Source organism: Falco cherrug, chromosome 3, assembly GCF_023634085.1.
Source record: "Falco cherrug isolate bFalChe1 chromosome 3, bFalChe1.pri, whole genome shotgun sequence".
Lineage (NCBI taxonomy): Eukaryota > Metazoa > Chordata > Aves > Falconiformes > Falconidae > Falco > Falco cherrug.
Window position 1 is genome coordinate 37,266,564 of NC_073699.1, and position 11,938 is coordinate 37,278,501.

Consider the following 11,938-nt stretch of genomic DNA (forward strand, 5'->3'; position numbering starts at 1 on the left):
GGATGTCTCTCTTCATTAAAAAAAAAAAATTAAAAAATACAGAATTAACAGAAGCGATCTGGTTCACCTGCACCAGTCAGTATTGCTTAATGGTAATGGACATTTTCATGTCAATCTACTATTTTAATTGGATTGATACAAATCCAGAGTGGCCTTGCATGCTTGGGAAAGACTTTATATGTAACAGAAGAGTTATATTGCAATCGGGGTAGTAGGTACCAGAGAAGCAGTGCTGGGAAATTCAGCTGTCTACCCTGTGCAAGGAGTGGTATCCACTTGGACTGGGAGAGGGAGTCAAGAGTGACTCCCTGTGCTTGGTGCCAGCCCCGCAGTGAGCCCTGAGTGGAGGGACATGTGTGCATGGGGGCTTCTCCTTCACCTCTTCATTAAGGGCCACCTTCATGCATTTGTTTAAGCATACCACCGCCTCAGAGGGGATTTTTAGAGCTAGGAGTGAGGCTTTGGCTCCCTCTCTTGTGTTTATAGTTGCTGAGAGGTTTCAGTCTCTAGTCTTAAGTTCTGAGATACAGTGACTGCAGTGCAGCTCCTCTTTGTAGGCAAGTTTAGTCAACAGAACAGACCTTGTGTATCAAAATGGGCACTGACTATTTGCTGTTTTCTGGTGTGGATCATTTATGTCCTGATTTTTCATGTTCTTTACACACGACTTGGTGGCTCCTTGGTTCTGCCTATAAACACAATAAATAAGTACTGTCCTACTGAGGTGTGTCCAAAAGCAGTAAAGTAGCCGCTGCCATTAAAAATAATAATTTTTAAGAACCCAAGGATCAGAGAGCATCATTCTCCTACATTACAACAGTGATACCTGATCGTCCCTTTGATGCCTGTCTCACCATTGAGCCCAAGCTGGCTCCAGGACCACAGCAAAACTTGCAAGAGCTCCTGATCACAAAACCATTCCCTTTTGTCTTGGGTCTAATTTGCCTGCAGGGTATTTATGTTCAAAGAATTTTTACATTTATAAACTTCTTTTTTAAAGCATTTTATAAAGCATTCTTTTTTGAAAGAATATCAATTTATAAATGTGTGCCAGAAAAGAAATAATTTGTAAGAAATATTTTTTTTTTTAATAAAGGATATGTTTTTACTAAAAGATCCTGCCCTTTCTTAAGTAACAGACATCCTTGTGGTGGAAGGGGTACAAACTGGCACACAAGCTTTATGCCAAGCTGAAATACTCAGCAGGTGTCTCCTTTTCCTAGATCTCAGCCATGTACTCATCAGTGAGTAAGCCGGGACAGGCCATCAAGGCACTGGATTCTCCTTACACCTGTATTCAAGAAATTGCATCTCAGAGGTCCCCGTCTATTTGCAGTGGCCTTTATGCAAGTGTGAAGGACTTTGAAAACACCGTAAATACTACCACTGTGCCTCAGTCAGCGGACAGACCAAACGGGGAGCTGGAGCCTGACTATGAAGCTATCCAGTCAGTGAGCCAAGAAGACAGGACCTTGTCTGTGCCTAACACAAACCACACTGCTCTTTCAGGGGAGAACGACTATGAGAGCATAGGGGACTTGCAGCACCACAGGGATTTCACCAGACTTTAACTACTCTAGCATGCAGATTTCTCCGCTGGCATTTTCAGAGGAACACATGGAGCATGGAGAGGGGAATGCTTCTCCTTTTGAGGAACAAGCTTAAGTAAAGAACAAAGGCTGTGAAGAAGAAGCATGCATTTCAGCCAGGGTGTGATACCCACTAGGTTATTCTGGGTGATGGATGGAGGCTCACAGGAAAGGGTGCGTCAGGTCAGAATGACAACCAGGACAACGTAAAGGCTTCTTTATTGTTAGCTCCAAGAAGACCAGAATTTGGGAAGAAGTGCCATGCTTGTTGTCCCAATAGGATTACATACCAAAAAGACTGCCTTTACACAAAGCTAGCTTTTCATTTTAAGAGACTTTTTTATGTCATTTGCGTCAAAGTGTTTTTCAAGCATCATTATTCATTCAAGTTTGGGCATCGGCATCGTTGAGCAAATCATGGATCATTGTACCTCAACTCAGACTTACACAGGGCTGGGGAAGGCATACTCACTTCTATATCTTTTGGGGAGCTCTGTCCACATTCGCTGCAACTAAAGTGCAAACAGTACGTCACAAGGGACCTACTCCAGATGTACTTGAATTAATTCTGTTGGCTTTTTCTTTTTTTTTTTAATGTCAAGGGCTGTAGAATGTGACTTGCAATATTTGAGAAGTGTACTGGTATTTGTAGGGGTTTTGTCTGATTATCTGTGAAAAACCACTTCAAAATTGCAAGTGACACCCTTAGCATTCTTGCTCCATTCCCATCACTTGCACACACATATACCTACGCATACACACATCAGACAGTTGTCATGTTGCAAGAAGTTGTGCAAATGAATGCATTGGCATAACGTTCAGTCTAACCTTAATAGTGTTAAGTCATTTTTTGAAGATTTTTGCCCTTTTTTAATACTTAAAATATTTTAATATGTTTGCCTGGTTTATTATATAGGAAAATTTATGTACTGTGTTGAGTGGATGATGTTTTTTATTTTCACAACATATTTTTCATCTTCAGAGTTTTTGTAGATTAACTTATTGTTTTATGTAACAGGAGGAATCCCATTCTTTCTTTGGGCTTTATTTGGTTTTCCTTCAAAAAAAATTCTTATTTCAGAAGTATGTAAACGAACAATTGCCTTTTTTTTCTTCTTCTTCTTCTTCTTGGGCAGGGATGTGGAACACGTCTTGCTGGTTTTAAGCTCAAAAAAACGGAGTCTGTTTAAGAGTACACTGCCAAAGGGCAAAAAAGAGGCAGAAGAGACAGTGGGATTTAGTCTGGGATAGCCGCTGGTCCTCCTTGTTCCTCTGCTAAAAGGAGCAGAAGGACAACCAAGAACTTCTTGGGGCTCTGACAAGCAATGTGAAAGCCAGTAGCTTTTCAAAGATACCAAGTTATTCTGTTACTGTTAAAAAAAAAAAAAAAAGTACAGTGCTTGGATGAAATTAGTAGGTACTGGGTTGATACTTATGTTTTCTTCAAGAATAGTATAATGAATAGTATGATAGTACAATAGTCCAACAGTAGAGAACTGGCATTGTGTGATGGGCATTTGTACACTGCTATGTGTACACATGTGCATATATCCCTATGTATATAAGCATACACCTGTAATTTGTACCCAAGTATAAATTATAGTCCAAACTTGGTAACATTCAAATACATTCACATATGTAATATCTGGCATGTGCTTGAAGAGTAGTTTATTTTTAATCCTAAATAAACAGTACATAAACTGAAGTTGGCTTATTGCATAGCAGCCAAAACAGGTTTAGTTTCAGCTCAGTTGGTACTGAGTTTTGATATGCCAGAGTGAGTTCTTCTCAGATCACTGGCCAGCGCTCAACGTTACTTGGTGCTGTAAAGAAAAAACACAGATCTGGTTACACACAATTATTAGAAATAACTTCATAACTGAAAGAAATGTACAGATTTATGGAGCTTTGCCTGTAAGTAGTGTGGCTCTGAGGAGCAGTGCAAGTGTGCAGTCAAACTGCCTGCAGGGTGATTCAAACTTCATGGATCGTGATTTCATGCAACAGCGCAGCACGTTTGATATATAACTCTGTTCCTTTGAGGAGAAGCAATTCAGACCAGTCTACATCCATCTTGTTCTTGACCATGCTGCCATGCTTCCACAGCTGCAGCAAACCCTTTGCTTCCATTTCATTGCAGTGCTTTTTATAGCTGATGTCAGTCTTCCTTTCTGGAGTTTTTCTCTCAAAAAAAGTTTCTGTTTCTGTTCCCTTGAATGTGAATTCGTGAAGTTCACCTTTGACTGTTCTCTCCTTCTACTTCACACTGCTCAAGGCCAAAGATAAGATGCAGCATGTTTCAGAAGTACTGTTGTGCTAAGTCCGGAGAATTTCTGAAGTATTTAAACATGTCTCTGCTGTCTGTTCCTTGCTCAGGGGTACAGGTTTATATATGTAGACCTTAGTCTGACTCCTGCAACTTAATGGCAGGCATACCTCAACTCCTGAAATTCCCAGATACATCTCAAGCTGTAGTTATCCCTTAAGGATTGTCTTACTCATTACATGGATGACTGCTTTTGGAGAAACAGTAGCAACATGAGGTTTGTCAGGTTCACTGGATTCAATTTCAAGACCAGTTTAAAGATACGAGTTAATGCCAGTTAACGATAACAAAAAAAAAATAATACTAAACTCTTGACTGTGAAATTTTAAAGTGCATAAGAAGAAAATCAGACATCACTCTAGAAGTGCCCCAATGAAGATCAGCAAGTCAAAGGAAGGAGGAGAGCTGCCTAGTCACTCATCGTGGTCTTTCAGAGCAGGATCAAGAATGTTGGTTTGGAGGAAGGGACACGAGAGTCAGCTCCTTTCTTCCTTCCTTTCCCCCATTCTAACAGCTGCTCCTTGAGACCCCCAGACTTTTCTTTTCCACAGTGAAATCCCCTCTCTTTTTTCTTTTGCTTCTATTTTTAACCTGCCTCATACCACCTTGCACTGGGAGCTGGTACTATGCAGTCCTGCGGCACTGGCACAGTCCTTCCCATTTAAATGACTCTCAGGCTGGTCACAACCTTTTTTGTCATCCACCAGACCTTCAGCCTGGTAGGGAAAGAGCTCAGATTTTGGATTGCTCCTTGCAGGATGTGTACCTGCCCTCAGCCATTGAGACTCCTGCACATTGGATTCTTGAGCGCTGCAAAAAGGAGTTGCCCTCCTGAACAATTCTTAAGTGAATAATTACATCTCTTGACAAAGAATCGAGCTTCTGTTCTAGTTTGTGCTTCCCAGAAGTAAGATCTGCTCCTTTATGGCTGTTCTTCCTTTTCATTAATATATTGGATAGAAAGATTTTTCCAACAGTAATCCCCAAATAGATTAATCCGAGTGTGAAGAAAAAGGAGTTGCTTCTGCTTGTCTCTTCATTGCTATTTTTTTCCTCTTTCTTTCTTTTCCATATCCCTAAATGAAATGTCAACATCCAAAATGAAGTAGTTGTTAGCTGGTGATCTTTTCTGGGGAAGCTTCACGGTCTATTTCTTTGCCTCCATTTTTTGGCACAACTATAAATTGCCACAGTAAGGCCAAGACAAGCTCTAATGTGCGTATAACTGCACTAGTGAAAAGGTCTTTTCCGATTTCCTTCTGGGAACCAGTAGAAATAGGAAATGCAGTCGGACATCTCTTCCATGAATCTGTGTCTCCTGTGAGAGTTGTTCTCACCACATACCTAACCCAGTGCTAACCCCATATGTAAACCAGTCACCTCTTTCTACCATGATGAGTGCAAAACTGCTTTCTCAGTCACAGAGAGAAATAGATTCTTTACAGATAGCTGTAGCACAGGCGTGTACCTAATTACCATGGTTAGATCAGTTATAGTGCCTTTTTTACTAAGTAGCTAGTTTTCCATACTGTGTTTAACTCGAAAGTATAAAGGGACAACCCCAGCACACACTTGTCTTAAGTTAGACACACCTTTATAGAGACCCATTAAATGTATTGGACCTCAATTAGCACTACAATAGCAATAGTGTCTCACAAACATCCTCTACAAAGCCCAGTAATGTAGCTATGATGACTAAGCTTTGCAATAAGAATTATCTATCAGTCTTCTTTTGAAGGACCTAAGTTTTTTCAACAGTGAGCGTTCAGGGAGATGGTGGTCTTTGTCCATGTCAACTGTGAACAATTAGTTGCTTCAGTCTTTCTATTAATATCAGTTGCAGGCTTGCTTACATGTAGCAGGATTCATGGGGTGAGGGATGAGTAGGTGTGGGGATTCATATTCATGAGTCACCCAGAGCTGGAGCATCCCCACTGCAGCAACTGGCTGAGGATCAGCTGCCTTGTCCTTTAAGCCCTCCTCTACCGTGCCTTCAGGGAATCCATCCTGCAGGGATTCTGCTGGGCTGCGCGCTTCTCCGTGGCTCCCTGAACAGCTCCTGTCCACTGTATATGCGGTGCTCTCTGTTCAACCTTTCAATGGTGCTTTTATAAGATGCTGGATAAATGGTGTCAATGTGCTTTCTGAAAGCTGATGTGTAAAGCTGTGACACAGAGTGCTCTCTCTAGTATTGTCTCCTTCCAAGAACTTAGCGGTAACTGTGTTATTCTGACGACAGAAGGCTGACAGGGCTGCCCTGTCTCTTGTTCATCCCACGCACAACCAGAATGGAGTCACCACGCGCAACGAGCCTAGGCTGGGCCACAGCTGTTTAAGGAGCCATTCAGGCCAAGTGCCTTGGCTTGAAAGTTGTTAGAGAAACGACTTTCATCTGTGCGGTGTGGGATTGGAAACCTCACAGAGCTGGGCTTAAGGACTTTTCTCTGTCTCCTATTGTGCATATGCGTTTGTTTGCAACATGACTGTAAGAAATCTGTTTCTGCAACAAACATTTTAATTTGGGCCACACTCCAATAAGGGACTGCTGTTAGGCAAACTACCAGTTATTTTAGATGAGTGTTATTTATTTAGGTTGGAACATGCCTGATTAAGGCTGTTACATGCCTCACAAGCAACTTGGTGTGTGGTCTACTGCAAAACGGTAGAATGCAGAAAGATGCTCAGCCTGACAGATGCCTCTGTGGTGCTGTGCTGAAGATTTTCAAGGGCAGGTTTCTTCCTGGGATCAGGGAGCATAATTGCTGTTAATATGATTTCATACCCTGGTGCTGAAGTTGATTGGTAGGATCTCTTTTGGGATGGTCATGGCTGACGACGTTGCTAGAGCAGATCACGGAGTGGGGGTGGGGAATAAAAAAAAAGTATTTTTATATCCCTTGCTAGCTAGCAATGTATGTTTAGGATTATGCTAAAGGTAAATGCTATGGATGGAACATCACAGAGATAAAAACACAGGGTTCCCTTTCTTTAAGGAGAGATAAACCCCTTTGGTCGGCTCAGTATGAAAGAACCCAGGCTTACAGAAGTTATTAAACAACAAAAGTATTAAACAAATTAATTGTCTATGTGATAATTTTCCAGCGGTGCCTGAGGGTATCACATACACTAGACACTGTTCTTTTCCTGTGGACAACAGAAACATGAAAGCTTACTTGTAATACAAGATTCCTATTGATTAATTGATAAAACTTACTTTACATGTGAGCCAAAGGTCAGCAAGAGTGTCTACACAATGTAGATATATTTAAGCCAAGGCTAAATGATTCAGCTCAGGTGTTGTAAGTAAAATCACCAGAACAATGTAGTAACCCTACTTGGTCTGACTTGCTGACATAGCTAACTCCAGCAGCCCAGTTTCCATAGTAAATGCATTAATTGTCTTTGTATTACATACCCATTGGCCTGTGCTCAGTCTATAGATAATATAAAACTTACAGTTCTGTTTTTTGAAGTTGTGAGGCTTTGTTTCTGGAGGTTTTCAGTTTCAAACTGGTGAGAAGGACACTCGCTACAAATATGATAGCAAAGTGCCTAAAAATAAAGATGTTTCTGTAAAGGTAAAGGTGCTCACCATCACTGCACAGCAAGTTGTCTACTGTATGTGGTACTGTCTTGCCATACACATTCCTAAATATTGGCTTTCGTTTGTGATATTCATTTATTATTATAAGAGCACAGTCTGACAAGGTTTGTCTGCAGATTCATTGTCTAATTTTAACTAGCTTATGTTTATTACAGAAAATGCAAAATGAGATTCTTTGTTCAGTTTAGAAGGCAGCTATGTTATTTCTTATCGTTTATGATAATGCAACAGTCTGTTTAGATGATTTACAAAGTATGTATGTATCACTTGACTTCAACATGCTTCATTTGAGATTCAGAATGCCTCCTGTTCACTACAAGACAATGTTACCAACTCTTGGTATTTTAATCTTGTAATACTGGGGAGGGGGGTTAAACCTTATGAATCTTATTAAGAAAGCAAAAACCAAAATGACAGTGCTGATTTTTTGACTTCCTAATGTCTACAAAGAGACTCTTACATTTTAACTTTCAGAACAGGTTGGATTTGGACTACCCTGTTATTTATGGAACTGCTCCTCCCTGCCAGGTTCAGCCATCACCATGACTATCTCTTTTGTCCTTGATGAAATATGCAAACTGTTCAGAGGGCACAGAAACTACATCCCATAACACTTCTCAATTGAACATTTTTAAGGTGCCTGTGAGATTTAGGAGCTTGGACTCAAGTCAGATATTTGGGGAAATGACATCCTGTCTTGCAGACTTCTTTGAAGGTCTTCACTTTCAAGGCAAGAAGTTCTATAGCTTGCAAGCACTCATCTGATATGGAAAGATGTATGTACAAAAGAGGTGAACTAGTACAATGGTTAAATGTATTAGTAAGAAAACACCTAACACCTCAAGAACCTTCCTTCTCACGTGTCTGAGGATACTGGAATTTGGTCTTTGTCTCTGAGGCTATTTGAGAATGGTCACATAACCAGTCTCCTCAGAACACCATATCAGCAGACAAGTCTTTGAATGAGCATCTGGATCACTCTGGTGGCTCCTAAGTTTCCACATGTACCACCTGCACGATTTCCAGCAGGGCCTGTCTCTACTTTGTGGTGATGTCTACTTAGGAATGACCCTTTTCTTCCCAGTCTTGACCCCTTTAACTTAAGAAAGGGGGATATGAGCTGCTTCTCTTCGGTCTGACTAGTCTTTCTAGATGAAAGTGTGCTAAGAAAGAGCCCTCCTGCAAGTCCAGAAAAAGAGCATTTACTGTCGGGGCAAGACAGTATAGCCTACTGCAGCAGCTAGGGAAAAAAGGTAAAAGGAACAATAGCTAAGCACTTCACCCATGTCACAGACTACCTGTTTAGAAAGAATTTTACAGTAGAAGAGGTTACCGTTAAAAGACAGTTTGCTGAGAATCTCACAAGAGATGGATGGAATTGTTTATTCTTCTCAGTCCTGCCCAAAGAGGCAGAGGGAAGTCCTCTCTGCCCCACCATGATGCAGTTTGCCAATCTTTTATCAAGCCTCCATATCAACAGAAATGAAATGAGTAATTAATTTCTGAATACATGGGTTTGTTCTATCATAAACCCAAAATGCACAGAGGTAGATGCACTAATGTAAGTACCATGTGCAGATCTGGACTTGCACAGATGTTTTTTTGCAAAAAAAACCTACCACGCAAAACCCAAAAAACAACCCCTAACTGGATTACTTTATTTAAATAGAATTATTTGCATGAGACAAGGGTGCAGGATTTGACCCTAAGACAGAGTTTAGAAGTTTGGTTTGGTGCTAGGTATTTTTGTTTGTATTTTCAGTGAAATATATTTTCCTTCTTTTGTGTTAGCAAATTGCTGTTACTTTCATAGGAGCAACAAAAAAAGTCTGGTATATGGATAATTATCTTTAATAGCTAATATTAAAATCATGCCTCAGTAGGAGTCACTTTAAATTGGGTGCTATAGGAGCTTCAGCATAAAATACATGGAACATTGAATACTTAGAACATAGTGGATAAATATTTGTCATGACAGACATTTTCATTTATTTTATCATTTTTTTTATAATGGAAAAAAATATTTATTATTGGAATGGTTTTCCGTCAATGTTCACTTACATAAGGTTCTAGCAAGAAACTATTTTCTGGACAACATTTGATTCTCTGCTTACTGATGCACAATTGCAAAACGTCCTCAACCCAGTATGAGCTTCTGAAAAGAGAGGATTAGAACTGTCTCTGGCTATCTTAGTGTGGATACAGTTAAATATACTGTGTAGTTCAGATCTGTAGGCAGTGAGGGCAGTTTGAAGAAATGACTGTACTATATAAACCTGGAGTCGGTGCATGCAGACTTCTGAGATGGCACTAGCTGAGGCTTGTTTGCTACGTGATGGGTTATTTGGCTTGCTACCTGTTTGAAATCAATATAGTTTTATTAATATCACTGCGGACACTGAAATACTGTAGTTTTGCAGATTGTATGTTCCATAAATTGTAGCTTGACTATAATTGCAGGGCTTATCCTACCGTTAGAGCAGTTCAGATCCAACACTAAGTTGCATTATGTAAATTGAAAAATGCCATGAAATTCCTCTCAACATTTTGTAGTAGTATACACGAGCTGATGTAATTTAGTCATATCATTGTTCTGAGAATCTCATCTGATGTTTCTAGCCAATTCAGCTTTTGGCTGCTGAAAGCACAGTAGGTAATTATGGTTATTTACTGTAAATGTAGACAAGTCTTATGTAAATATTTCAGGGGGGAAAATGCTACATAAACATATGAGGCAGTTATCTAAAACTAAGAACATAGGTCAATAATATAAAACACAGGTTTTATTTATGTACAGTAGTATCCCAATATTTACTTGTTTATATGCAGGAAAATATCTTAAGATTCCGTACTGTATTCTCTGAAAGCTTTTAAAAAAGGCTCTGCCATTTTCTCTGGCTAATATATTTGCAAATAACTTTTGAATTCATTGGAAATCCAAGTAAGTGATGTCAAATGGGAAACGTTACACTGCAATGAAATTAATTAATTCAAAAATCCTGGCAAAATTCATTGGATTGAAATCTATATATGAATTCGATATCCAGACAGAATAAAACACAATAAATAAGCTTTGTCTTTTGTTTGGTTTTCTTTAACCTGTGCCTCTTTTTTGTTATTTTCTTAACAAATATTTTATTCAGTCCTTGTAATCACCTCCTTCTGAAGGTCTTGAAGTCTGCATTACTTGATAGAATTTTGTTTGTTCTGGGCATTTTGTGCTGATTTCATTACCTGACAAGAACTATTAAGTCTCCCTTCTGTTATATAGCACCTTACTCCTCCCAAAGCCACAATCTTGTCAAGATTCAAGCATGCACACCACAGCACCAATTTTAAGCAGGAACGCACATGAATATAGTGGCACCATGGTCTTTAATGCAGGTAAGAATATTGGATTTGAGCCTTTGAAAGATGTGTAGCTTTCAGCATTTTTAAAGGGCTGCAATTACCAGCCTTATGGATTATCTTCTGAAATTGCCATGGCATTCAATTCCTTTTTCTTTGCTGAAGATGCTCACAGATTCTGCATGTAATACAAGGAAATGTCATCTTTTAAGCGTGCCACTGGAGCAAGGCTTCTGTGTACACTGGAGCATGAGGCAAATGCTTACCTCGCCTGCTGGGACTTGCATTCTCCATGAATTGCACCTTCCTCCTCATTATCTTTAATTACAGAGAAGAGAATAGCAGCTTTACCCATTTAATACCAAGTAGTTACTGATGAACAGCTTCCTGGAAAATTCACAGTGCAGTCACGGATTAGTTATGCTGAGCTGGGAGGCCCAAAAAATGAGACTGGCACAGGAAGATAGGATCTGTTCTCTGTCAAGGTGATGGCTTTTTACTGTTCAATCTGGGTAAGAATATTTCAATACTTAAAGGTATAAGGCTATAGATCAAATAGGGGATGTAGAAATATAAGGAAAATTTCATGTGAAAAATCCTTCAGGATCTGACAGTTTAAAAGATTGCTTTTTTACTGAACATTTGTTCATGGACCAAGAAGCGGCAAAATATGTAATTTGATATAATTTTGTTACGAATTTACTGCTAAATGCTACCCAACACAGGATGTTTTTCTGGAAAATGCAGTCATTATTATTATTATCATCATCATCATCATCATCATCATCGTCATCATCATCATCATCATCAACAAGAAAACTGTACCACAGATGCTAATTTTTTTTTTTCATTCTTTGTTCCAAACAGTTGCTATCAGCCATAAAACATTTCTATTACAATGGATAGCTTCAGGTTCGGGGCCAACTACACAGAACTATAAATGTGGCTGATTGAAATACTGAACAATTTGGCCAGATTCTGGCTAATCATTTAGCTGCATGCACGCACTTGGGAATAGAAAGTGCAAGCATCTTTGTTCTCCGCTGATCTTTGACACTGTTAAAAGTAAAG

The 11,938-nt window shown here is 39.5% G+C and overlaps 1 protein-coding gene across 14 annotated transcripts in view; it reads left to right on the forward strand.

The window, feature by feature from the left end:
- Nucleotides 1-10,590, forward strand: part of PAG1 (phosphoprotein membrane anchor with glycosphingolipid microdomains 1) — a 116,148-nt gene extending 105,558 nt beyond the window's left edge. For all 14 annotated transcript variants that reach the window (XM_055706520.1, XM_055706511.1, XM_055706514.1 and 11 more), the window contains one exon: nucleotides 1,224-10,590. In XM_055706520.1, coding sequence (XP_055562495.1) covers nucleotides 1,224-1,571 — 348 coding nt within the window. In that variant the 3' untranslated portion in view covers nucleotides 1,572-10,590. The remainder of the gene's footprint in view (nucleotides 1-1,223) is intronic.
- The last annotated feature ends 1,348 nt before the right edge of the window (nucleotides 10,591-11,938 follow it).